This window comes from Pempheris klunzingeri, chromosome 20, assembly GCF_042242105.1.
Source record: "Pempheris klunzingeri isolate RE-2024b chromosome 20, fPemKlu1.hap1, whole genome shotgun sequence".
Taxonomy (NCBI): Eukaryota; Metazoa; Chordata; class Actinopteri; order Acropomatiformes; family Pempheridae; genus Pempheris; species Pempheris klunzingeri.
In genome coordinates this window covers 22,021,293-22,044,643 of record NC_092031.1, presented here as the reverse complement: position 1 = coordinate 22,044,643, position 23,351 = coordinate 22,021,293, and the positions used below count along the sequence as shown (strand labels likewise).

Here is a 23,351-nt window from a genome sequence, read left to right as displayed (position 1 = left end):
TACCAGTGGGTGAAACATGTAACGTGACAAAGGGCCCCTCACAGTGACAGCCTCACTTGGAATTACCACCCAAACTGGAACTCCCCCTCCTTAAAAAGTCTTTTTGGGTCACTGTTTTGCATTTATAGTCAGTAACTTCACTATCATGAGGCTCATTTCCAGCCAAGCTCACGACTAGCTGGTGATAGTTGTGCAGAAAGTTTGCAGCTAAACCCCCCCCCCCCCCACCATATTATTCTCAGGATTTGGGGAAGACCAGGTGACCAGAAACACTCCACCAAATCAATGCTAATGCTGCTCCTGCTTCTGCATGTGGAAATACCCAAATGTTTGTTACAAGCCTGCCAATAATAATAACTTTATTGCATTATAATATGTCAGTGTTTTCAACTCGTTGTGCTGAGCCCTAATGGTGAAGAATAAATGCAGCTTTAAATGCTTCTCGATGGTAGCCATTTGTGACCACTGTAGCAGCCGTTTAACGCAAGTTACATAAGCTTGACTTAAAAAGGCCTCATATTACTTCTGTCATCATTAACAAGTAAAAAAAAAAAAAAAGTAGCATTAAAATAGAAGACGCCCGTTTCAGAGTGGTCAAATCAGTGTGTGCATATGCTGGTCCTCAGAGACACTGAAAAAATAAGTACAAATTCAACAAAGATTCAGCTATTGATATTACAGAATGATGAAACACTAACAGTAAACACTTCCCACAAATGATGAACTTTATAGAATGAACAGCAACAACATGGCGAGATGTTGGAGATTTGATCTTCAGTAGCATTTCAGGATGGACAAATTGCCCATCAGTTATTTTTTTGCTTAAAATATAGAGGTATCACCGCCACACGAGGTGGCTGGTGGATGTAGGGACAACAGTACCTGAGCTTCACACCCCAAACAAGACACAGAAATTATGTCTGTGATGGAAGAAGCTTGTGAAAATTGCATTCAAATCCATCCCCGGAGTAACGTACCAACACGGTCTGCCTCCCGCGACCCCACAGTGCATTTGGTATTCAGTGAGCAGACTCAGAACTATCCTCCGAGGCCTTGAGAACAAAAACCGCATCATCGAGAACGTAGTAATCATTATACATGTCCCCTTCACAAAGGTATGGCAGCCGCGTCACAGCCTCCACCTCTAACCCGGCCTTTCGGAAAACCTCGCTGGACATGTTGGTTACTTGCTCCTCCCATGTTTCTCCTTTCACTTTCAGGTGTTCTTTGGGACGCTGCCATCTTCCTCCTGGGAACAAACATAGACAGATTCTATTTGTATCGCAGAGGAAGTATATGAAATCATACACGTGTAGCGCGAGGCGTACTGATGCCCGACTGACCGATTTCCACATAAGGCTGGAAGGGAAGCACCGCAGCCAGGACGAGTCTCCCGGTCTTGGGAACAAGCGAACGCTTGATGTCCTGCAGGAGACGCAGCGGATCTTCACAGCGGTCCAGCAGGTTCAGACAGCTGATCACGTCGTACTGGAAACCAGTCTGCTGCCACTCGTCTAGGCCCAGGATTCTGAGCACAAAGGAGAAACATGACTTTTAATAAGTTCTTTTCAAGAGTGCCAGAAATGATCGTTTATATAACTTTAGCAGCGGTTCATGTCAACCTCAACACTCTGTTGCTCTGAGCTTTTTTTTTTTTAAACAGAAATGCTGTTTTTATTGCTGTAGGGATGCTTTTCTGTGGTTGTAGCAATGAAGAGAGGAGTCCAAGATTCATTCAAGAAGTTTATGTAGGTGAACGAGCTCGGAGTCCAACATCACAGGCATAGATGAGACTAAGGAATACAGAGTGAAGCTACCACATCTATAGGATTCTACAAGCTATATCTGGTTTCAGATACATGAGAGCATGTCCCAAGATGGACTTGATCTTTCCTTAGAACAACCAATTGTCCAGACAAAGCAGAGTCGGAAGAGTAGTATGCTGACTTGAGAGTAACATGTATACCATGTATGACACAAGTTCCTACAGAATCATGTTACATGAGAAAAACCTTCTAACAATTGCCATCGCCTCTCACCATGCTGCTTTTTTGGTCACTTACTGGGAGCCAAAGCCAGTCTTTTATTTGAAATATCTGAGTTTTATTAATCGTAGCTTAAAGGCAGGGTTTGTAACTTATTTTGGACCATTTTTTGTTCCATTTGTTGAAATTCTTGGAACAGCCCTCCAGCAATAAATAAATAAACAAATAGTTTGTCTAAAAATTAAAAAAAAAAAACAGAATTCACTATCCGTGACAGTCACAGGGCTGTAAAAAGCCCCCCACGCCCTGCCCGTGCAGAGCATGCCAGAGAAAGTGCTGCCAAAATTCGAGCCGTGGCTCAGTCAAACCGGCATGAAGCACACACCCACCGAGCCGTGGCTGCTGTGTACCACCACAGGCTGTCGTTTAGTCAGCACAAAGCTCAGCCTCTGAACCCAGTGAGCGGTAACTCTGAGCTAAAGGTAACGATACGGTCGTGACAGCTGTTCTGCTTGTGTTTAAATGATTGCGGTATTCAACAGGAGGTGTTTATTCCAACTAAAAAAACTGTGGGAGAGGCTGTTCGTCTGTGGTTGTGTGCACAACAGTACAGATTTGAGAGACACTGGCACAGAGCCGCGGCAGTGACCGGCCTTCTCCTGGCCGTCGTGTGCTCGCCCCCCCCCCCAGCAGCAGTCAGGCAGTGTTCATGGATTTTGAGAGCGTGGCTTTGGAGGGAGTGGAATTTTTACGGTTGGATACTTTCAAAATCTAGCTGCTCCTGCTAGTTTCTCCAGTGTTACACACATCAACTGGAAGCAAATGGAATGAACGAATGCTTTTAGTCTGTGTAAAACATCCTAACACTTTGAATGATACTTTGCATGAATGGATAATAGCTACACAGCTGACCTAATGCTATGTTAACAGAGGCTTGGCTACAACGACCTCACAACACGTAGGGTAATAAAAGTACAACACTCAATACTACAATACTACACCCCAAAGTCATTGGAAGTTTTTTCATTTTAAATATTTGAGTTTCATTGACTGCAGCTTAAGCTCAGAGCAACAGCATGGTGATATTAATGATATGACTCTGTTACACTGATGGAATTAGTCCTGTAGGTCGTACAGTCTCTCACAGGTGTGAAGAAATGCTGCAATGTAAGAATGCTTTCAAAAATATATAATTCAATAGTTTATTTTTTTAGCAATTTATAAAATGCAAAGTGAGCGAACAGAGGAAAAATCTAAATCAAATCAATATTTGGTGTGATCTAGGTACTCTTGCACACAGTCAGGGATTTTATAGGATCATAGTCTGGTGTGTGATTAGCCAGTTATAGCAAGCAGGTGCTAATGATGTTTACTTCCCTTTAAAGTCTAAAGATGTCCAGCAGCCATCAGCTCAGAACCAGCAGAAACCAGTGGGACCAGTTACACCATCTACTGTCCAGAGAAGTCTGGCCAGAAGTGGTCTTCATGGAAGAATCGTGGCCAGAAAGCCAAACCTCTGAGGTGGAAACATGGCCAAGCAACTTCACTGTGCAGAAAAACAGAAGAACTGGGGAGCAGAAAAGTGGCAGCAGGTGCTCTGGACTGATGAGTCCAAATCTGAAACATTTAGCTGCAGCAGAAGGCAGTTTGTTCACTGAAGGGCTGGAGAGCAGAACAATAATGAGTGTCTGCAGACAACAGTGAAGCTGGTGGAGGTTCATTGCAAGTTTTCTTATCCATCATGCAATCCCATCAGGGGGGCGTCTGATTGGCCCCAAATGTATTCTGCAGCAGGACCCCAAACATACAGCCAGTGTCATTAGGAACTATCTTCAGCGTAAAGAGGAACAAGGAGTCCTGGAAGTGATGGTGTGGCCCCCACAGAGCCCTGATCTCAACATCATCCAGTCTGTCTGGATTACATGAAGAGAATACATCCACAGAAGATCTGTGGTTAGTTCTCCAACATGTTTGGAACAACCTACCTGCAGAGTTCCTTCAGAAACTGTGTGCAAATGTGTTCTGTTCACTCACTTTGCATTTTGTAAATTAATAAAAACATAATTTTTTTAGATTTTTGAAAGCATTCTTAGTTTACAGAATTTCTTCACACCTGCTTTGGACTTTAGCACAGTACTGTATCTCACATCTCACATGTATACAACATTTATCAAAACAACTGATAAACATAGAGACAGTTTTGAGTTTAAACCTAAACAATCCTGTGACACTACTCACTTGTAATTCCTCCTCTGTAGATGCCATTTCATGGGTAATGACACCTCCGTTGCATACACCTCTCTGAAATGGGCTCCCATCACCTCTGTGACGCCTCCATCTCCAGCTCCGAGGTCCAGGAGTCTCTCTGCCCTCCACTCCGGGCCGATCCGCAGCAGCCGCTGGAACTGCTCCGCAGAAAACACATACATGGAGCCTCGACCCAGAAACCTGAGACAGAGAGCAGGTCAGAAGGAGATGCTCTACCGGTGAAACAGAGACAGATGTGTCTTGCAGTACTCACCCATTGATAGAGGTGCGGGAGACCAGAGGGCTGAGGACTGTTGATACAAAAGAATGGTAGAGCTGGGTGAACAGCCAGCCAGACTTCTCTACGCTCCGCTTGAGAAAAGCTTTAGTGCCCGAGTCCAGGTGGCTTTGCACAAACAAGGGTTGCACGGATTCTCCGAGCAGGTCAGGACAGCACCGGTACCACTGGAGCAATGGGAAACACATGTATATCAATATACGCACACATATGGCTTTATGTAAATCAGGGACTTTTGTGTGACATCTTTCAATTGTACGGGTTTTTCATATCAAGGTTTTTTTTAATGTCACAAATAAAGAATTCAGGGTTCCATTTCCACAGCGCAGACACATCTCTACTGCATCCAACCATCCACGTCTGTACCACTGGCTGATCCCTAAGGGTCACTGGGGGGCTGCAGCCTATCCCAGCTGACATTTATACTGCATTTTCATATAAATTGCGGCACCTAGACATAGCTATGATTGTATGTCATCTTATAATTAATTACAGTATCTGTAGCTCTGAATCTCCTCAAATGAGCTGCCCTATCTCCCACTGGCTGTCAAAGAATTGATTCCAAAATATTTCTGTTGCTTTAGAAAACACTGAATGGTTTAGGAGCGAAATAGATTTGTGATCTGCTGCCTTGCTATGAATCATCCAGACCTCCCAGATCGTCCGGGACACGTCCGCTTTCTGAGATATGCTTCCCAGAAAGCCCATAATCCATCCAAGAATCCCTCCATCTATTTATAGGATTCATGCTCCTATTATACATTAATTTCTCTACTAAGATGTGAGGCTGGAAAGTTTTTAAATTAGAGTAGGAATCTAAAAAAAACAACAACAACAGGTAAGCACAGGCACCTGTAAGGGCAGCCTCATGCCAGACTCCATTCAAAAAAGTGACAAATCTGTCCTCTGAAGCTCGCTAAGTTAAAAAAAAAGCGCACACATATGAGTCTAGTCTACACACGTGCATTGGCTGTAGTCTGTCTCTCAAAACGGGCACCGACTCAGGCCATGCAGGTCTGATATGATAACAATAAGTCATACCTCTTGTGTCTCGATCGCGGCCGCTTCGTTCTCGCTCACCATGTTCATAAACAGTGAGCGCACGAGCGGACTACGGGCGTACTTCCCGGTCCACATCCTCCTGATGGAGAGCAGAAAGGCGACGTAACCCAGCACCCACGCTAGAAAAATCAGTGTCCTCAGCTGTAGATGACACATAATGGACAAGCCTGAGTTGGAAAGCTGACAGACAGCGGGCTGCAGTCTTGAAGAAGCTGGCCAGTGGAAAGCACTGGGATAGTAGTTAATATTAGATGATTAAGAAGGTAATGGCAGCCAATTGTAAACCAACACGCCAACGCGTGTCTCCGGTTCCAAGCCAACAAACAAACAAACCTGAGGGTGCGGCGGATTTAAGAAGGCCAGCTGCTATTTACTCCTCATCTTAGTCTTGTGAATCCATTGTCTTATGAATGTTTCAAATGTCAAGTTAGTGTCTCCTCTCCACTGTCCCTGCCCACAGTGTCAACAACAAATAATCACATCCGCATAGTCTGCGCTTCCTGAGTTACAGCTAAATGTGTCCCCCGGAACTCCCGGTATCTGTAGTGCTTCTCCGCCGTTCGTTTCCACTTGATTCGGCTACGAAGGGGAACACAGGTGGTGAAGCCGAAATGTGCATCACATATCTGAGAAGTCAGGTAGCGGGCATATTGAAAAGAAATGCTTCAATTTAGTATCATGTGACAGCATCGACGTTGAATCGTCCCATAACCTCCCAAAGGCTGGTGTGAAGTGTTTGGTCACGCAATTTAAATCACGTAACGTAACAAAATAAACATTCTAAAGATTTATTAGATGGTCTTTCCTCCAGACTAGAGTGCGTGAGTTTGCTCATTCTTGCTCTTGGCTTTGCTTTAGTACCGCGCCGGCGTTGGCTTAACATGCACAAATGGATCAAACAAAAGATTCCATTGCTTCCAGCTTCTGTCTCTAGAGACGATATAACCTTTGGTTTGATCTTGCAAAACAAAAATGATGAACTATGCTGTAATGTAATTCTGTCTAGCAAAATTCTTTATCCATAAGAACAGAGTACTGAAAACATCCCCCAAAATTATTTTCCTGAATGAATTTAAAATATATATGAAATCTTTATTATCTTATCTAGTTTTTTATTTTAATTTTGTCTTTTTAAGATTTTTTTTTACCTTACCTCTACCTCAATCTGCTCTGAATTTATTATGTTGAAGCACCAAATGTATGTATTATATTTTGAGATAAGTTGATGTTCCCTTGGCAATCTCTTTATATTGTTACAATGTCTGTTAAATCAAGTTGCCATACTTGTTTATTTGTGTATTTTTTCAATAAAGCATTGAAAAAAAAAATAAATAAATAGTGATGGTCCTCTGACTCCCCAGGCTCCGACGCATGCGCGGTAGCTCATGAAACAATTGTATCGAACCACTGTGCCGAAGCGTGGTTTGGTCACGTGACTAGTGACGTCCGAAGCAGTTGAGTGCTTCTGACGTCATACGAATCACCTGACTGGTTCGGTTTTTCAGGTGAATCACTTGGTCTCGAGAGTGTTCAGGGATGGCCTGTCTCTGTTTAATGCTGTGAGAGTAAGTACAGGGTTCAAAAAGTTAGGGATATTCGACTTTCAGGTGAAATTTATGGAAAATGTAAAAAGTGAATGCTACAGTGATATTATATCATGAAAGTAGGGCATTTAAGTAGAAGCATGCAATGGTAGTTTCTTCATCTTAAACAATTTATTGAAAGAAAATCTAACAACAGTGGAGGGTAAATGTAAAATTGGGATGTGGCCAAAGGACGTCCACTCCTCTCCTTTCTGTGACTCTTCCAGTCTCTGTATCACTGTTCCAACCTCCTGATGACACTCTGTGACCCTCTAAGCTCAGTGAACACCTCCGTCTGAGGACTTCCTGTTTGAAGCCTCCAGTGTTGAGGTGCTGCTGATCAACTGTTAGGTGTCGTCTTGGTCTCATGATGTCAGAATGTGAACAGCAGGATGAGGAGGACTGTTTAAATACCAATTCTAACTGAAGCAGGAAATGTATTGGTGGTGGTTCATCCTGAAATTTCACCTGAAAGCCGAATATCCCTAACTTTTTGTGAGTAGTGTAGTGTTGTATCAGATTGCGTATTTTGAGGAGAATCAGTGTCAATAGATCAATCGATAGTTAGATAGTAAGCTACACAGAGAGAGAAATAGATAAATAAATTAGTTACATAGTTAGATAACACTAGATAGACATAGTTACATAGATAGATAGTTCTAAATAACGTTAGATATAGATCTATAGATATCTATATCTATAGATATAGATAGATAGATAGATAGATAGATAGATAGATAGATAGATAGATATAAAGAAACCGCTTGAGTCCAAAAATGGCAGATAAACTCTTCTTTCTTAATAAAAACTCAAACAGTTACACAAGCACCCTCTGCCCTGTTCTTCACCCCCACTTTACTAAAACTAATTAAACATCTGAAATGAGATCACATTTGCCAGCTAGCCTACTGAACGCCCACTATTCAACATCTTTAGAGCTATGGGCTATTTAGGTTTGATGTCAAGTATACAGCTATAGCCCACTACTTTTCTATTTCGTTATACCCGTTGCAATGACAAGACATTCACTCATTCATTCATGCAACCAGACGTGCCAAATAAAACAAAATGTTTATTCATTATTCATTCATTCATGTTTATTTCATATTTCATTGTGTCAGCTTGAAACCATACAACCATGTAGTGTAGTTGAACAGGAATGAGGACAGAAAATCCCAAACAATCCATGAACCAATAGATGACACGTCTCCATTGCACTTAATGTGTATTGACCATTAGATGTGCTACTCGAGCACTGTGTCATCGAAGCCTCGAGTAATGAACCATTTTATGAATCACGTGTCGAAGCTTCAACAAAGCCTCGATCGGACATCACTAGTCTGTAGGTCCACCTGTGCCCCTGTCTCGTCTGCGCCTCCTAGTCCCTCCACTCCGGCTGGTCTGTGCAGCAAGCTGGGAAACTGTCCAGCAGAAAGTTGTGGCCAATTGTGTGCTGCTGGACGACTTTGAGCCAGCAGTCAACTGAGATTGTCCCGGAGCTTCTGAATCGAAGACAGAGGAGTCTGCTGAGCCTTGGTCTTCGGGCTCGGGTACTGTAACAGGCCGAGAATATTGTGATATTCAGTTACAGTCAGTGATTCAGTGATTAAATGGCAACCAGAGCTTTGTGACTATTGCCCTACATCACAGATGAGTGATTGAGGGGATGGGTCGTCTGTGTCAGACCTCCTTCGTCTTCTTCACATCCTGACTGAAGACCAGGAGGAGAGGCAGGGCTTCTTCCAGCCAGGCATCCCAGCTGTGTCGCTTATCCTTTAAGTTAATTAGTCAGTCAATTACGGGATGTTTTCCTGGCCAGATCTGGAGACGAGTACACTGAAGATATACAGATGCTTGTTACAGACAGACATGTTACTGACTGTGCCAAATCCTAAACAGGTGGCCTACAAAATGTTGGACTCAGTTCATTTACAGCATTAAAATATAAATGAGGTGATGTTAGGTGTTGTTGTTTTTGTTTTAAATACAAATAAAGGCTTTCTTTGCAGGAGCGACACAAGCAGACTGATATCACAGTCAAGTCAGTGAGCTAAGTATGGTCAGCCTGGCTTAGGGTCAAGATTGGAGTTGCTGAAGCAGCTGTCCAAAGGTCAAAGCTGAACTGTGAGCAGAGCCAAACAAAGCCGTTCTCCCCTTTGCTCCAGCCTGCTTACAGTCAGCTACACAAGGCCGACCACTTCCTGACTACACCTCTGTGTAGAACGTACACACAACGTGAGGCTGATCGAAATCTTGTGATCTTATTCGCAGAATCAAAGAAAGTTTGTATTTTCCCCCAAAAATGTTTCCGTCGATGTGATGTTTGTCATGAGCAGGTTGCCTCAGCGACGTGCCGTCACTTCTGTCTGAATGTGTGAAGCCTTTCTGTCGGCCCGAGGAACGTAAATCTCTTCTGGAACATCAAAAAGATCTCAGTCAACGAGCTGAAAACGGAAAGATGGAGCACAGTGTGGATGGAAAGCTGGCATAAACTTACGGCACAGACAAATCAGTGAAGGCACTTGGCTGTTTATCTCGTGGTAAATGTATATATATTGTAATTTTTCAGATAATCCAGCAGCGGGTGCCAGCATCTGTTCAGCTCCTCGTCTGCTACCTGTGAAGAAAATATATTAACTGATTACATGGACGCATTCAACAAAGAAGTGACCGTAGTGACTGCTACACAAGAAAAACTTTACCTTCAGATATTAGCACTCGTGAAAGGAAAGGTCAGAAACACGTGGAGGTTCCTTCAGAAGAGGTAGAACCTTTTTCCCACCGAGAAGATCTTCAACCATTCAGCAGCGAAGTCCAGTTAAGAGGCGTAAAAAGGGGAGCGACAGAATGAGGGGAATCAGAGGAGCACGGAATCTAAAGGTTTTAAGTCAAAGAAGACACCTCACTGCAAACCTGCCAATACTTCAGTGTACTGCGTGGAATGCGACGGGTCACTCTAAGACACAAGACTTGAAATGCGTAAATCTGAGACACAAGTGGGGAGAGAGTTTCAAAGGTTTCGTGGATCTCAACCAGCACGACGTCAAAGCGCATGATTTCAGAGGACCCTCTCCCTGCACTCTGTGTGACAGAACTTACACGGATCTGAGTGGTCTGATCAGCCACGAGAGGTTCCACACAGGTGATCTCCCTTTCCAGTTCAATTCAATTCAATTTTATTTGTATAGCCCAATATCACAACAGAGTGTCTCATAGTGCTTTACAAAGTTCACTGAAATAAACAAGTGTAAGCTAACGAACAATCTAATAAAGAGTCCAGCAGTCGATGAGGCCAATGGATCAGTCCGGTGGATCAGTCCGAGGCATCACCTGCCCTTTATGACCCTCCTTCTTCAGGAAGGAAAAACTCAAAAAACCCAGTGGGAAAAGAGAAACCTCCGGGAGCACCACAGTGAAGGAGAGATCCAGCTCCCAAGGACGGACAGGCTGTAGCCTTGGACAGACGCACATCCATTGGCTGGTGGAGAACCACATCAGCGGGACCAGGACCAGGATCCATAGGAACCAGGGAACCACATCAGCAGAACCAGGACCAGGATCCATAGGAACCAGAGAACCACATCAGCGGGGCCAGGACCAGGATCCATAGGAACCAGGGAACCACATCAGCAGGACCAGGACCAGGATCCACAGGAACCAGAGAACCACATCAGCGGGACCAGGACCAGGATCCATAGGAACCAGAGAACCACATCAGCAGAACCAGGACCAGGATCCATAGGAACCAGAGAACCACATCAGCGGGACCGGGACCAGGATCCATAGGAACCAGGGAACCACATCAGCAGAACCAGGATCCATAGGAACCAGGGAACCACATCAGCAGAACCAGGATCCATAGGAACCAGAGAACCACATCAGCAGGACCAGGACCAGGACCCACAGGAACCAGGGAACCACATCAGCAGAACCAGGACCAGGATCCACATCAGCAGAACTGGGACCAGGACCCACAGGAACCAGAGAACCACATCAGCAGGACCAGGACCAGGACCCACAGGAACCAAGTGCCTCAAGTGTCCAAAAGCGACTGACACACTGCACTGACAATCCACCGGCTGTGTTGCCACGGCAGCGCCAAGGAGGAGAGCTTCTGCTGCGAGCGCTGCTGAAAAGCTCCCCCCCTTAAAAGAAGCCTTGAGCTTCCCCAACGTGACTCTTCACACGTTCACAGGGTCGATAAAATACCTCTGTGAAAGAAAGCTTTTATTTGTCTGTCAATTTTCAGTCTGCAAAGTATGAAAAGCACTTTTTTTTTTTTTTTAACTGCAATCTTTCCTCTGAACGAGTTTCTGTTGTATCTGGAACAACTGAACCTTGGTTCTCTGTCACTGCGGCTGCTCCATCCTTTAACTTTATTTACACAGTGGAACTTACAACAGATTTATTATTCCAACCACAGTAACAAGGCAATTTGAGCTTGAGGCAGTATACGGGTCTGAATACACTTGGGGGTAAAGGAACAATATTAAAAAGGTAATCACTGGAGGATGGCATGAGAAAAGACCACCAGGACGCCAGCGCAGACACCCAGTTTTAAAAGTCCAGTAAGCTGCGAAATACAGAACGAAGAAGAGTCCGTGGAGCACCACCAACTGTTTGCTAAGTCTGCTGTCTGGTGCAGAGCACGTAGCGTACAGTGGGTGCAATTTCCATTCAAAACAGCCGTCTGCTATGGCTGAAAATTAAATTAAATATAAATTAATGGCCGGGGCAGAGAGCAGCAGGCATTTCTGTGAAGCAGGCGTGTGTCAGAATCAGAGTCCTGTGTGAAACCAAAAGTAAAACTTAACTCGACTCAACTTAACTTAACAAACTTTCATCTTTTCCTAAACTTGACCACACGGCTTTGTTGCCTACGGTCTTGGAATGAGTCGACGGTCCGAACAGCTCCTCTGAGCTCTAATATTGCTGCAGAAGGCGCCTTGTGTGTCGCTGGGAGATGCTTAAAGATGTGACAAAAGCCGTCGGTGCTTGATGCCGAGGAATGAGAACTCTCTGGACGTTAGCGCACCCACGGTGACCGACGTCAGGCAATAAGACTTTTGGGGGAGTTATTCAAAACAAGGAGGCGTTAAAATGATTTAAAAAGCATTACTATATCGTTGAATTAATTAAAGTGATGAAAGTGTACATTATGCTTAGTTGGCGTGCACATTTTCTAACGAGCACGGGTTCTATTTGAGGGAACCTGGTAGGAGAGCTGCAGAGTCAGCTGATAATTATCTGTAGGCTTCGTGTGTTTTGGGGAAGTGAGTCCTGAGGGGAGGGGCTGGGATTTTATCAGTTGGATATTTTCATAATCTAGTCTTTTGTTGCCAACCCCAGCTTTAAGGTATGACGAAGGTTACAGAGCGTGGGAAAGTGTGCTGGGGGCTGCTACGAGACCGTTATCTGCTCAGAGTCAAGAGCGTCATATAGAATAGTCATGATTTGTCTTTTGACCCTGTTCCTCAAAACGGGGCTCCGCAGTCTCTTCAGTTCCATCGCGACAGTGACGCCAAACGAGTCCTCGCAGTCTCTCTCCGGTTGTCTGCTCGGCTCCTGAATAATGTCCAACATGTGCTGCAGCAACGCAGCTTTCTGCCTCTCTCCATCATTCCTGCTTTGGTTTCTGGGCTGTTTTTCGGCAGGGGGAGAAACAGAGGGGCTTTCGGTGGGTGAGGGCGTCGAGTCCCTCGAGGACAGCTCTGTGTTCTCCGGCTCGCTGTCGCTGCTGTCCTGCTGCGTCTCCACCGCGTCCGTCATCGACCGGTCGAGCTGTGAACGCAGATTACATGTGAATGTCACGTGTGCACAGAGGATGTGACCGGAAGTGTCCACGCGGTGTTTTAATGGTAGCACTCACGCCGCCTTTGGTGGGACGATGGCAGATGTATTTTTTGAGGAAGTCGCAGGACATCAGGATCTTCCTCTGCCTGGCTGTCAAGGGAGTCTTCCTCTTCCCAGGTTTCACCAGTTTGGAGTACTGAGTCCGTAGTGAGCTGGCCCTCATCTTCACAGCTTCAACTGCAAGTCGCAAAAAAAAAAAGAAGAAGAGCAGGTCCAGACTCTGTGATTAAGAGAGACCCAACAATTCGATTCAAAGCTAAGGATTCAAGAATGAGCAGCTCAGAGTCACTCACCAAAACCCCAGGCCTAATAAATGTGATGCATGTTTGCAGTCTTCTTGCTCTCTACCTTTTGCTGGCTCATTGCTGCATCTCATGGCGTGCTACCGTATCAGGAACTTTTCACTATTAGAAGGTATTTTATAGACTAAATGATGAATCCATTGGTTAGGACAAACAAGCGCTTACCTGGAATTTCTAAAACAGCAGCAATTTCAGCCCATTTCTTTTCCTTCTCAAGCTGGCTGCAAAATTTCTTCGCACCCACGTTGTACAGACATTCGTGCTGCCGCCACAGTTCGAAAAACACATCTTCCTTTTCCACAGGCCAGGCAGCCCGAAAGACGCCACCACCGTCAGCCGGCGAGCGCGACCGGCCGGAGTCAAGGTCCAGCTGAAAGGTCGCGTTCTTTGGCTTCGCGTCATCGCTGTCCTGTTGCACGGTCAACATCCCTTCTGCTGATTGGTCGAGCTGTAACACAGATCGTCTGTATTTTTGAAAGTGACATGAAGGCATCACAACTTCAAGGAATAACTCAGCAGTTTGCACAAGTCCTCTGAGAAGGCTGTGTCGCTGTTACTCTACCTAAACAATGGAATACTGTCTTGTTTCTCTGTAGCTTCGTGACTATACGTCATCAGCATGTGCCCACTGTGTTTGTGTAATTACTCTCACTGCCAGAAAACAAGTCCCATCCTGCAGGTTTAAATTAAATTAAGAACAACGCATGACCATCATTAAACATATTGTGGACACAATATGCTGAAGGTTTATGGGACTGTCGTGTTATTAGTCACCTGCAGCACCTTCAGTTTGGCTCCATTCGGCACAAAGGTAGCATAGCATTTGCTGAAGTGCAGCATGATGCGTTAACTTTCTAGCCATTACTGGGGACTTTAATGGAGTTACAGCAGACAAACCTCTTTTTATCAGCATATTAACTGCAACACAGGAGAAAATAAAACTTTGTACCTCTTGTATGCTAATGTTAAGGAAGCATAGTCTGTTGTTAAAGGTGCTACACAAATAATATTATCATTATTAAGAATGTAGCATACAGTTAAAGTGATGTATGTGTTTTAGGTTGAGCTGCAGATGTCCTGAGTGGAACTGACACACAGAAGCTTAATCCTTAAAGCTCACATGTGCTTCGGTGGGACGGGAGGCGACGTGTTTCTCTAAGAACTTGAGGGAGCTGAGGATCCTCTTCTGTCCCGGTGTCACCGCTTTATTGCTCCTCCCGCTGCGCAGAGGCTTCAGCAGTTTGGAGTACTGAGTCCGCAGAGAGGCTGCCCTCACCTTCACCTCCTCCACTGCAACACAGCACAACAACACGGCTATCAGCAGGCAGGCAGGCGCGCGCACGCACACACAGAGTACAGGATATCAAATCAGCACCTGGGAGTCCCAGAGCCACTGCTATTTCCTTCCAGTCCCGCTCCTTCTGGGCTTCATTCTGACCCGTATCCGACGACATGTTGTACAAACACTCATAATGTTGCCAGCATTCTATCAGTAAATCTTCCATAGCCATGGTCCATCTCGTCCGACCAGCGTTAGCCGCCATATTTCAAAAATGTTATTGTGTCGAATTCCGGTTCCGGTTCCGGTTCCGCCCTCCTCCTTCTTCTTCTTCTTCTTCGTCTTCTTCTTCTTCTTCTTCTTCTTTTCTGGTGTGTTTATTAGGTCCGCATAAAGCGCTGCTGCCCCCCAGCGGTCACACAGGAACCACACTTCGCTGCTGGTGTGTCCTGCCTGAGCCCGTTCAAGTGAAGTCAGCAGTGGAAACTCGAAGCCTCCTGGTGCCAAACAGTGAGTCTGTAGTAGGAGACATCCTGTGGCCATTAATCAAACGTTTGAAATGAGCAATATTCACATTCTCATAGATTCTTTATTCTTTAATGAGGGAGAAGTGATAGTGATAGAACAAGATACAATTTAACATTTTTATGGAAAGACACATTTATTATTCAAGGAGTATTCGAGTATTTTTATAACTTAAAATATGTCTTGCCCCTTTATTGCATAATATGATATAATATAATATAATATAATATAATATAATATAATATAATATAATATAATATAATATAATATAATATAATATAATATAATATAATATAATATAATATAATATAATATAATATAATATAATATAATAATCATTCATTTGGGGCTGGACATTGGGTGAGAGGTGGGGTACACTCTGGATTGGTCGCCGCTCAATCACAGGCCAACACGTAGAGAGAGACAGCCACTCACATTCACACCCAGGGGCAATTTAGAGTCACCAATTAACCTGCATGTCTTTGGGCTGAGGGAGGAAGCCGGAGTACCCAGAGAAAACCCACACAAACACAGGGAGAACATGCAAACTCACACAGAAAGGCTCCAGGTTCAAACTGCAAACCATCTGGCAGATTTGAACCAGCAACCTTCTTGCTGTAAGGAAACAGTGCTAACCACTGCACCAATTACCTATTCTGTTACTGTCCATCACCTGTAGAGCATTTACTGATTACCTTCGAGGAAGAAAATACTGTTGTTGAAACTGTATAAGCTTATGGACCAGAAATGTGAGCAAAGGTTGACCAACATATAATTTGGGTGGGATATTACAAAGCCTTCTGCTAAAACTACAGTTTGAAATAGTGTCATTTATAATCCAGATAAGCACAAAATGTCTGAAATTATGAAAATAAATAAAAATAAGAATTTTTTTCCTTTTTAAATGAAATCAAAGGTTGTAAACATAATGTCAGTGTGACTGCCCAGAGGACACCCAGAGCCCTCAGGGCAAACCCTCACCACAGCCTGGGACTCTGGACCCTGGAATTATCATATGGCAACATATTAATTTGACCATTTTTCAAAAAATTTATCACATCTAAACTGGTTTTAGTGATTTTTACCCCAGTTTACCCCAGATACTGCCTCATTGAATTTGCATAAATATTGAACAATTAGTCGGGACGACTAATCATGGACAACCATCTTGTCCATCATGGACAACCCCTCTCACCCCCTGCACGGGACTGTGGGGGCCCTCAGCAGCTCCTTCAGCAGCAGGCTGAGGCCCCCACCCTGCAAGAAGGAACGCTACCGCAGGTCATTCCTCCCATCAGCCATCAGAGTCTTTAACAGCAGCATCACTGGCTGATGTTAACACACTGGGGAACAGTCCATAGTTACTGCATGGTAGCTGACTGGCACTGTTTTTCACTCATATCATTCCATTCATTTCACATTCCTGTCCATACTTGTACATTTTATGTCCATAGTGTAAATATTTATTTATCATTACAACATATATTTATTTGCTACTGCTTATTTTCTACTGTTGTTTTCTTTCCTTTCTTTTTTCTATTGTTGCTGCTGTAACATGTAAATTTCCCCCTATGGGGGATCAATAAAGAAAAGTCTAAGTCGACTTTGGGAGCCCTCAGGTCATGACCTTCTCACTTTCGTGTGCCGAAACAGGATTTCTTGGTCATAACATAGTAGAAAAACCCCTTTCACTGGATTTTATACCACTGCCTTTCAGCAAAATTTAGATTTAGTAATTTAGTAATTGTTGTCATAGTGACGCGGTGGAACAGAGAATTAAATGTCCATGTGGCAGCCTGTTACAGCAGCTCTCACCTAACTTTGAGTTTTCCTCCTGCTTTTTTCCTACTTTTGTTTTACCCAACTGCTTATTTCAGTGTTCAGACTCTGTCTGCTCAGGAGGCTCAGGTCTTTTGGAGTGCAGAGGGCACTGCTTAAGACCTTCTATGTAGTGGTCTATGTAGTGGTCTATGTAGTGGTCTGCTGGGGGAGCAGCATCACAGCTGTGGACAGGAAGAGACTGGACAAGCTCATCAAGAAGGCCAGCTCTGTCCTGGGTCGCCCCCCTCGACCCAGCGGAGGTGATGGGAGAGAGGAGGATGATGGCAAAGCTGTCATCCATGAGACGGAGCGACCCCCCACGAAGGACACACTGACAGCACTGGAGAGCTCCTTCAGCGACACACTCCTCCACCTTCAGTGTGTGAAGGAGTGATATCGCAGCTGTCTGACTCTACAACCACACTGCTCCCGTAGACCACACTGCACCTAAACTGTTCCATAATGTTCACCGACTGTGCTGTACATTTATTCTTTTATTCTTTTTCTCCCCCTTCTTTTTTAATACTCCCCCCATGTATATAATCTCTATTCTTATACTTCCTCTGTCTAACCTGTACATACCTTTTTACTTCTCCCTTTCCCCCGTGGTTGGACTAACAAATGAACATCTTATCTTATCTAAATAAATCAGAATTCTATTAATGACAGTGTGGAGGAAGCTTGACATGACATTTATACGACCATGTGGAGAGATAACGCGCGCCGGAAATATAATTGAAAACCTGAATGAATGAAACATGCTCCTATGTGTCTTGGATAATTTATTATGGGGGGGGGGGGGGGGGGCGCAGGGGGGTTGCAGTGCGTTGGCGGGGCTTAGACTAGTGCCTTCATGTCAACTCATTACTGGACCTAGAATTCTGGCTAGGGCACATCCTCCCAGGTGCATGCTGGTCCTTCACCTCCAGTATCCTTCATCTACAGTATATAAGCATATCATATCATGATATCATATCAATCAATCATATTCTCATGTACCCAGTCACTCTGCTGTTTCTCTCCAAGGAGGCTGAACTGCGACGGCGGTGATGTTGATGTTTGGCTGGATGTGCTGTGACTCTTCACAGCCGACCTTGCATGAAGAGTTTTCTGTTTGTGCTTTGCTGGTTTCAGAAGGGGGATACTGAGTGGTGATAAACGAGGACCTGACTATATAAACTCTCTAAGTCTGGGAGATTTGCATTGTAAAGAGTGAATGAATTCTGGCTTTAAAAGGGTAAAATAAACTTTGCTGTGTCTTTGTTGAGCCTCAAAATAACTATTTTCAAATGTGTCCCTCATAAGTGACCCTTCCTAAACTTCAAATCATCCCCAAGAGTTTATTTTGAAAGTAAAATGGCTGAAATCTCCACATCTTTCTAATATTTTGATTGAATTAGTTTTACTAACGACTGCTACTCCCTCCTGACCTGCAGTAATTCCCCTGCTCCTGCCATTCTCCATCACCTGACCGCCCACCTGCTCACCTGCTCCCATCAGCTCTGCAGTATTTCCTCTATACTGGCCCATGATGTGCTGCTCATGAAACGGTTCTGCCTCACCGTCTGAATCTGAGACTCAGCCCTTTAATCCCTGTCTCTCTCTCTCTCTCTCTCTCTCTCTCTCTCTCTCTCTCTCTCTCTCTCTTCTCTCTCTCTCTCTTTTTGTTAAACCTGTTTGGATTCCTGACTGCTGCCTGTCTGTTTTTGGCACATGAGTCACGTTTATTGAGCCATTACTAGTTTCACGACAGCAAAAAAAAAAAAAAAAGTAGGAGCTTTTGGTTGTGATTATTATTAAAATAGAGGTCTATTAATAGCCTGGATAGATAGAACCAAAACTGTCTTGACAAGTTAAAAATTCAGAATCAGTAAAATCCCTCTAAACCCAGATTATAATAAAGACGATTAGAAAATCTGTAGGATTCTTATCCTGATGAAAAGTTGTGAAAAACTGCACCATAGGGACGGTTTCTATTTTTTATTTTTTCTATTGGCTGCACAGCTTTAATTTATATTTGTTGGCTGATGCCTGACAAGAGGAACAGACAAAAGGTTGCTCTTGAATTTGATGATGCCAAACGTCCATAGCAGCTTCTGACAGCAGACAGCACCACTTTCTACCAGCAGATGTCGCCACAATACAAAGTCTTCCTCACTCTCTCAGGGTGCCTGATGGGGCTCCAGGAGGTACCAGGCGGGGAAACAGGCAACAGTTTGATTTTCTTAGTAATTCGGCCAAGAAGTGCTCTAAATCGAGAATAATGCAGCACACAGTATCCATATCCTGGCTTCATTCGTGACTTTTTCTTTGGATTTCTGATTGTGCTGTTGTATCTCTGTGGGATCCCGGTTACATTTAACAGCCCCTAAACTCTGTGAAGTCACCCGCAGTTAGGAAGGATAATAGATGCTATTAAAGAAGAAGTTATGTAATCATGCCTTCAAAATAAAAGCTTAAACAAGTGGCGGAGAGCGCTACAAAAAGTCTACTGCTCAGTTGTTTCAGAAACTGAAGGTAAAAAAAATATATCCTGCGCATGCAAAACTTGAAAGCATTCAGTGGCAGAACACATTCCAAGCAGGTAAAAAGATAAACAAGTTAACAACTAAAGTTTCCATATTAACATCTAATTCAACAGGAGCTTTACTTTGAAGGAGACAAACGGAAGTTGTGACGCTGCCTCCTCTCTCGCGCTGACCGGCGCTCTTCCCTCACCGAGCGCGCGGTGAGCGTGTGTGTGACCACCTGAAGACCGCAGGCTGCCGAAGGTGAGCTCGCTCCTCTCTTACTGCAAACTCGTTTCATGAGGGAAACAAAAACACAACTAAAACGACCCCGCACGTGAGACTGTCGCGTTATGGGAGGAAAAAGACGAGTGTTTGTGGACTTTGCGTGAGAAGCGCGAGACTTAACAAGTTATCAAACGGAGACAGGCTGAACGTGCGGATGATTTATACGGAGGTTTAACGGCGGACGCCTCTAATGAACATGTTTAAAAGACGAGCCTGTCCGGACGGGTTGAGACGCTGAATGTCGCTGGTTATTCCGTAGTTGTCCCCGGTACTTCATGGGAAACTAACCCGCGCTGTCAAAATGAAACACGGGTGTTATTTCAGTAATGTCACGGTAATGTGTGAGTTATAACTGGCGTCGAACCGTCAGTGTGGCTGTAGCACCGACAGCAGGTGAGTCCCGCAGAAAAGTTGAGGTGTTCCTGAGGTGTTACTGCGGACTTGGTAGGATTTGACGGATGCCGAATTTAGGAGAAACGTTAAATGTTTCTCAAAGGCCATTAAAACGCGTTAAAATTGATGCACACGAGTGCTGACAAGCGAGGTGGGATTAAATAGCCAAAGCTGACAGCGAGGTTCGATCTGAAATTGTCTGCATCGAGAGTTAACAGGAAAGTCAGTAGTCCAAAACACACTGTTGAGCTTCCTTTTTGAAATCTTTATTTCCTTGATCATAGTGAACAGTTTGAGGCTCCCCTCCACGTGTGACACTTGTCGTGCAGGACTCCATGCAAAAGTCACCCACAGTCCCTGAACCTCTTCTGCTGCTCTACCCATTGACATTCAGGCTAACAAGCCCGTTTGGCTCCCCTTGTTTACATTCTGGCTCATGTCAGTGAAGGGCTATGCAGTTGTTTACTGCCTGGCAAGGTGCCTGGCTAGTTTTAGATCATGTGTCAGTGCAAAGACATGCATTGGCATCTGCTGCTCCTGGGCTGCACTGCTGCACGATCACCTACGGTAGTAGTCCAGAGCAGTAATTGAACTAACTAATCGGTCTGACTAGCGCTAAATAGCCTAGAAGACAAGATAGTGATGTTTTAACTTGCAAAGTGCACCCTGGGAACAGCATAGAGGATGAATGCAACCACAGACAAAAGCCTGCTGCTGAAAAGGAATATTTAGTTAAGGGTGTCGTCATATCTGCCGGCTTGTCGAGATCAAAAATGCCTCTGAGATCTACTCAACAAATTCAGCTGACTTTATAAAACCTCCAAACTTCTGGATGCCGCTTAAGCTCTCCATTGCTTGCATAGTAACTACCCACTAAGAGACGAGGTAGATCGTGCTTCGCTTGCATTATATCCTCCAAGATTGCGTCTTAGCTTGATTGGGAGTCCTAATTGTGGTTTTGTTTTGCACACAGAATGGACTCTTGTTCTAATTGGAGGCACTGTGGCTCAGTGAAGCAGCCTATTTGATGTTGCCTCTGGTAGAAACAAGGGGACTGTTTTTTTTTTACACTTGTCTGAGCACATTTCTTCCTGCTTATTTTGTGTCTCTGTAGTGTTGTTTCTTCGCTTGCTGTCCCATGCGATGGAGATTTCAGGCAAATTGGTTTTGAAGCAGCGGTCAGCTCTGTCTCACTCTCCTTCTTGGAGAGAAAAATACAGACTTTTTTTTTTTTCCAAAGACGTAAGCTGGCAGCACACCAGACACAGCTTTGACTTCCTCAAAGTTTGAAAAATGTTACCGATGGACGGAGGCCTTATTCCTGCACGGGAAGAGTAACAGATTAGCTGCACACTCCTGAGGGACAGCACTTCCTGGATCTGAGAAAACAAACAGACGTTGGGTCAAGTCTAAGTCACATACCTAATCCTGACAGCATTATCAAAAACCTTTTTTTGTTGATTGCTAGTAAGGCACATCACTTTACCTTTTTCCCGTATGTATATCAAACATATATTTGACATGCATGTGCAGCAGTTGTACTCAAATACAATACATTTGCACTAAACTAATAGCAGCTGATGTATCAGCTTATTGGTCCGGCTATATAGGCCTTTTTCTCAGAAGCAGGGGGAAATGCACAGGTGAAATGATAAAATGAATGCTGGCTGAATTCCATTTAGCTGCTTCAGTCTCAGGGTCCTGGTAGGCTGCCTCACTGTCACACTGTCAGGGCTCACTGGGATACCTGAAATGAACAGAGCCATTGTTAATGTTATTCAAAACACCTGTGCCCCGTGATAACAAGATGGATTATATTTTTCAGCATAGCCAATAAATGTCTTAACACAAGTGGCCATATAGCAACTTGAGATAGTCTAAAATTGGCATGATATTGATTTTAATCAAAGCCATGTGAGTAAAGAATAAGTTGAGAAAAGTACAAATCTGAATAAACACCCAGTGCCAGCAGTTTTGTGGTAGCCAGCCCCACATGGTGAAGCACTCAACAGCACTGTCAAAGCTAAGGTGATGCCACAAAGAGGCTGCTCTTTTCATCGAATGTATATTTTGAATTACTGTAAACTTAAAGTGTTTTCTCTCCGTCCCTCTGCAGTGGAATGGCAGGGTGGGCTGCTGCTGCCTCCAGGTTGACAGAGACAGACTATGAACACACACTCAGCCCTGCAGGCAACTAAACCGCCCTACTGTAACTCCAGATCCAAGATCGTCGTCAATCAGCCGGACACCCTGCAGACATAATGGAGCCAAAATCCAACAACGAGAGGAAAAGGAGCCCCTGGACCAGTTTTCATGAGGCTCCTTCACTCTAGATGCTGCCAAGCCCTCCACTCGCAACATCACCTCATGGCTGGGGTTCAGCAGCCACCTGCTGACAAATGTTTGCTGAAACCACTCGCCTGAAGGAGCACTGAAAAGACAAAAAAAGAAGCAAGCCTCGGCTGAGACTGTGAGCAGTTTGGGTGTCTGTGGTTAGGTGTGTAATCATGGGGAAAGAACAGGATCTGCTGGTGGCAGTGAAGAGTGGAGATCTTCTGCTGGCACATAAACTTCTCTCCAAAGTCAAGTGCAACAAAGCCAGTGAGTATGGTGCTAACAGTGGCAGCAGGAAGCGCCGCTTTGTGTTATTACTAAGCAATTTTGTGTTGGTTCTGTCCTCAAAGCCTGGAGTTTAATTGTTTCCATTGTGAAAGAGAACCTAGATAGCCGAGCCAGAGCTACTGCTGTGGGTGATGTTGTCGTTACTAAACCAAGTACATTTTCTTTGTGATAACCACAGAGTCAGATTCAGATGTCAGCCACAAGACACAGCCCCCTCCAGCTGTCAGGTCAGGCTCAATTTGAAACTAAGTGGATTCAAACTGCTGCACAACTCGAGCTAATCTCCTAAATGCAGACCCCTGCTGCTCATGCCATGCTTTGTGGGTTGTAGGGGGCTTTCTTCCTCTTTCAGAGTTCCTTATCTCTGCAGATTCCAAGTCAGGCGACAAGCGAGCTCTCTTTACAGTGGTATTGTTGTAAATGACAGGGTTCTCCCTTATCCAAGCCCGGGGAAAGTTAAGGCCAAGCAGGCTGTGAAGTTGAAGCCTCTCTTTGTGGCGTTATCTGTTCTAGGCTTTCATCAGTATGGCTGGCTGCTCAGTGACAAGCTCTGGGAACAAAGCTGTGGCTGTCAGGAAAAAGCCTG

The 23,351-nt window shown here is 44.5% G+C and overlaps 3 protein-coding genes across 4 annotated transcripts in view; 1 reads left to right on the top strand and 2 right to left on the bottom strand.

Annotated features, from left to right (window-relative positions):
* Positions 1-810: 810 nt before the first annotated feature.
* mettl9 (methyltransferase 9, His-X-His N1-histidine) lies at positions 811-6,081 on the bottom strand. Of its 2 annotated transcripts, XM_070851566.1 has the most exons (6): positions 5,926-6,081; positions 5,572-5,733; positions 4,507-4,697; positions 4,224-4,433; positions 1,344-1,528; positions 811-1,249 (listed from the first exon to the last, which is right to left on the bottom strand). In XM_070851566.1, the coding sequence occupies exons 2-6, from the start codon at positions 5,665-5,667 to the stop codon at positions 1,020-1,022; spliced, it is 912 nt and encodes a 303-aa protein (XP_070707667.1). In that variant the 5' UTR covers positions 5,668-5,733; positions 5,926-6,081; the 3' UTR covers positions 811-1,019. The 2 variants fall into 2 exon arrangements, with proteins under 2 accessions (XP_070707667.1, XP_070707666.1); XM_070851565.1 differs by having other exon boundaries at positions 5,572-6,081.
* A 4,846-nt stretch (positions 6,082-10,927) lies between these two features.
* LOC139220235 (uncharacterized) lies at positions 10,928-14,802 on the bottom strand. Its single transcript, XM_070852307.1, has 5 exons — positions 14,706-14,802; positions 14,451-14,620; positions 13,496-13,778; positions 13,045-13,205; positions 10,928-12,956 (listed from the first exon to the last, which is right to left on the bottom strand). The coding sequence occupies exons 1-5, from the start codon at positions 14,782-14,784 to the stop codon at positions 12,576-12,578; spliced, it is 1,074 nt and encodes a 357-aa protein (XP_070708408.1). The 5' UTR covers positions 14,785-14,802; the 3' UTR covers positions 10,928-12,575.
* Positions 14,803-19,663: 4,861 nt separating this feature from the next.
* LOC139219919 (caskin-2-like) overlaps positions 19,664-23,351 on the top strand; it is a 48,386-nt gene continuing 44,698 nt past the window's right edge. Inside the window, exons 1-2 of the mRNA XM_070851928.1 lie at positions 19,664-19,726; positions 22,260-22,744. Coding sequence (XP_070708029.1) covers positions 22,651-22,744 — 94 coding nt within the window. The 5' untranslated portion in view covers positions 19,664-19,726; positions 22,260-22,650. The remainder of the gene's footprint in view (positions 19,727-22,259; positions 22,745-23,351) is intronic.